General features: G+C 34.6%; 1 protein-coding gene across 1 annotated transcript; it reads left to right on the top strand.

The window, feature by feature from the left end:
* Window positions 1-323: 323 nt before the first annotated feature.
* Window positions 324-3,720, top strand: LOC107490882 (protein COFACTOR ASSEMBLY OF COMPLEX C SUBUNIT B CCB2, chloroplastic). Its single transcript, XM_052261873.1, has 7 exons — window positions 324-577; window positions 657-775; window positions 895-966; window positions 2,126-2,269; window positions 2,754-2,858; window positions 2,948-3,161; window positions 3,638-3,720. Exons 1-7 carry the CDS (start codon window positions 397-399, stop codon window positions 3,718-3,720), a joined length of 918 nt encoding a protein of 305 aa, XP_052117833.1. The 5' UTR covers window positions 324-396.
* The last annotated feature ends 324 nt before the right edge of the window (window positions 3,721-4,044 follow it).

The following is a 4,044-nucleotide window of genomic DNA, read 5'->3' as shown; positions in this document are numbered from 1 at the left end:
AAAGTTATGTTAGAATTAGATTAGATTAGGAAAATGTTAGATAATGAAAAATCAGTTTTGATTTGTAAAATTAATTTTTGAAATATATTATACTATTTAATAATCATTTTGTTATATTTTTGTTCTTTCTATATTTTTTTATGTACCTTTACCTATTTATTAAAAAAATTAATTGATAAAAAAGTCTTTAATTACTTATTATTAGTCATATTAGATGAAAAAAGGTCATATTTCAAAAGCCAATTTATTAAAAATGATTTTATTATTACCCTAATAATATTGTGATAAAAATCCTTTTTCACAATGGAAACACCAAAAACCAAAAAAATTAATAAGTGGCAAAACTAAAAACTAACTAACCAGAAAGGCTATCTCCCCAAAAGTATCTCATTTCCAATGAGTACCATAATCTTCAACTTAAGACCATGTCTTCCTTCCCACAAACCCACCTTCACAACGTCAACATTATCATCTTCACCAACAACACTCAGAGTTCGTGCCACCTTTCAAGATTCTAAGCCACCCAACACAACCCAACAACAACAGCTCAACCTCTCCGTTCTTCGCTTCACCTTAGGTTGAGTCTCCTATCTGTGCCTATCATGTGTTTGTGTTTATGCTTGTATGACATTGTTCTTGTTTTTGGGGTGTTTCAGGGATACCTGGATTGGATGAATCCTATTTGCCCAGATGGATTGGTTATGGCTTTGGTTCCCTTCTCTTCTTGAATCACTTCCTTGGCACAGATTCAGCTACTATGACACCTGCCCAGCTTGTAAAAACTTATCAAAATCTCCTTTTTCTTTTTATTTCTTTTTCCATTTTCAATTCAGTTCATTGGTTATTTTTTGTCTGAAATGAGTTTCATTTGCTGTGTTTATCTTTGCTATCTAGACTACAGAGGTTTTGGGTCTGTCTTTGGCTTCCTTCTCTGTTGCTCTACCTTACCTTGGTAAATTCCTCAAGGTATTTATTTATTTGTTGGTTTTTCAAAAAAGAATCAAGTTTTAAACAATTGAACGCAGCATCGTGATCCTATCATGTTTTCACTGGCATGAGATTGTTATGTTTCAAGGGAAAGATACACTCATTGTTATAGTCAAATCTATCATTGTTTACATTAATATATCCATTTTAGGTTATTCCTCCTGTTGGTGATAGAAGCAGTGAGAGTGAGAAGCATCTGCAGTTAGATATGTGCAGCAACTAGAAAGTTAGTTAGTGAGTTTGTTATTGTGTCCAATTCAGCACAATTAGTTAGAATCTGTTAAGCAACTCTGTATATAGGGGGTGGGAATAGGCCGAGCCGAGCTTTGGCTTTAACGAGCTTGTTCCATGTTATAAATAGATAGCCCAAACCTAGCCCTATTACTTTTCATAGGCCTTTTTAAAGCTCGAGCTGGCCTGTTTAAAGCCCGACAAGCCCACGAGCCTATTTGAAAAGCCTATTTCATGAATTAAAGCTCAAAATAATACACTTAAAAAAATCTAAATTGACGTCAAATGCATTTTAAAATTTATAATTCATAGTTTGTAAAGAATAATTCATTTATATATTAATCATTAGTTATATCATAACCATATTTATAATCCATAAATTTTTTTCTTTTAACAAAAAAGCTACAATATTAACTAGTATTGATTATTGATTTGTTTTTGTTTTGTTGTGTTTAATATAAGTGAAACTAAGAATAATTTATTTTTAAAAAAATATTTTGACTAGCCGGCCCAACGAGCTTCGTAGGCTTTTTTTAAAGCCTATGGCCTGACCTTTTTAACTAATAGGCTTTTCAAAAAGCCCAAACCAGACCTATTTAATAAAACGAGCCGAGTCACGAGCCCCCGTCGAGTAGCCCGGCCCACTTCCACCCCTACCTGGATATATAGTACAAACTTGTAAACTAAAATTCAGTTCAGAAAATACAGATCCAAAACCACTCAATGCAATAGCTCTCTCTCTTCCTGACTTCTCTCTCTCTCTTTCTCTCTTTTCTTGTTCATCATTTCTTCATCATCTCAGTTTCTGATACCTCACACCTCCTATTTTATATGCATAATACATGTATTTGTAAAGTTTTCATCTATGCAATATATTGATTCTCAGCCAAGTCTTGGAAATTCGTAGGGTGCTCAACCAGTGGATCAAGCAACTCTACCTGATGGTACACAGCAAATATTTGTCATGTCACAAGATATAGCTGATGGTCTGAAGGAGGATCTAGCTTGGGCATCATACGTTCTGCTGCGTAATTCAAATGCCATAGCTGCGGTAAGACAATAGTTTAAATGAACACATGATACTATGATAGATTGATTCGTGCATGCTAGGGTCCTTCATTGGTAGCTTACTGTTAAGTATCAAATTATACGAAAAAAAAAAAGGTGGGTTGGCCCAGGCAGCAAGGGAAGAAAGAACAGAGAAAAACGATCCTTTGTTGATATGCATTATGTTTGTTTATGATTAAATTTTTAAATTAGTATTTCAGAGTTGTCAAGTCATTGATGTAAAAAATGTAATAGGTTTCTCTTGGAGTATCTGTAATATTACATAGCTCCGCTGAGATGAGACAGGTTTGTCAGCGTTGGTTAGAGTAGTTAGTGATGCTAGTAGCTACTGTAAAATCTAACCAGCAAAATCTATTTACATTCATCAGTTCAATTCAGTATTACGAATCAGTCTCAATCTCACTTTCTTTCTCTATGATCTTTAGTTTTTCTTCTACCTTATTCTTGAACTATTTCAATTTGTTCAGCTAATTTTTATTCAAAGAGATATATGTGCAAGGGGCTATTGGAACATACCTGATGGTTCATCTAAAGAAATTCTTCTTGATTGGTTTGCGAAAAAAATTGAAAAGGCTGATACTTTATAAAAAATAATCCACTCCTAAGCATGACTTGCACTTCACTTTGAACATTTTATAGTTTTGGACTTTTGCTCATATAACCTGAACGTTTGACTGATGTCTCAGATTCTGAATTTCCGGAACTTGTGTCTAAAGGGACTAGCTCCCTCCTGGTGCAACCAGTGCTAGTTAATAATCAGAGTGCAGCTAACTTGCGAAAACCAGTGGGGTTTATTCTGCTGGCCTCAGCTGCAAGGTATGCATTTAGTACTAAGGACAGAGCCTGGATTGCAGCTGTGGCCAACAAACTCGGTGGTAAGTGTCATGTGTATGGTGTTCTAGTGAATTTCCACATCATTTTTATGAGTCTAACCAGAGGATTTATTGTTGGAATTGGTATTTGGTTAATTTGGGTTTTCTTTTGTTGATATTTCAATGATATACTTTGACAATGTTGGCCACTATGGAACGTAATTCAAGGCTCCATTTCCCGTCCCTTTCATGTATTTATTTACAGGCTGGTGTAGAGCATCCGATGAGTTTAAACCACAGTAAAGTTCTCAACATGTGAACTGAAAGAGGTACAATATTTTCTTTAAAGATGATGAAGTTGCAGCGAAATTTTGAAGCAGGAGGATGCAAGAAACTAAAAGCTGCCACTTAACACGGTTGCTTATCTTAGGTGCGAAGTTTTTCAATTTGCTAGGGGTGAGCATTGCTTTAGCACTAAATTTCCATTATCCACAATATCATATGCATGAGTAAATTTGCAGCCAGTTGATCTAATTCAGAATATACAGTTACAAACCTTCCAATGCAGAATCAAACTTTTTGCTATGAGGGAAGTGCTGGAAGGACCAAGCTCTGCAAATAAACACTCCTTATATTCCCTTTTATCTTTTCTTGTGAGAATTTAAGAATATTCTTTGATTAATGTATTTGAATATAATTTAGTATGTCGATAGATTGATCTGAGAACAACTAAATTTTCAGAGTGATAGATAAAGGGAAAGGAAGGGAGTAGCATGTTTTGGATTTGATCACATGCCTTGAACAAATGTATGCATGTGGTTGTCCTAGGAAGCATCATTAATAGTAAAACATGTTAATAGGTATTTGTATCTTTCTGCCATCTGCTAATCTCTTCTAGTTGGCCTCATATGTTGCATGATATGCCACCAGCTATTTTTATGTGCCA

The sequence above is a fragment of the Arachis duranensis genome, chromosome 5, assembly GCF_000817695.3.
Source record: "Arachis duranensis cultivar V14167 chromosome 5, aradu.V14167.gnm2.J7QH, whole genome shotgun sequence".
NCBI lineage: Eukaryota > Viridiplantae > Streptophyta > Magnoliopsida > Fabales > Fabaceae > Arachis > Arachis duranensis.
Note: the sequence above shows the minus strand (reverse complement) of the source record. Positions and strands in the feature narration are given on the sequence as shown.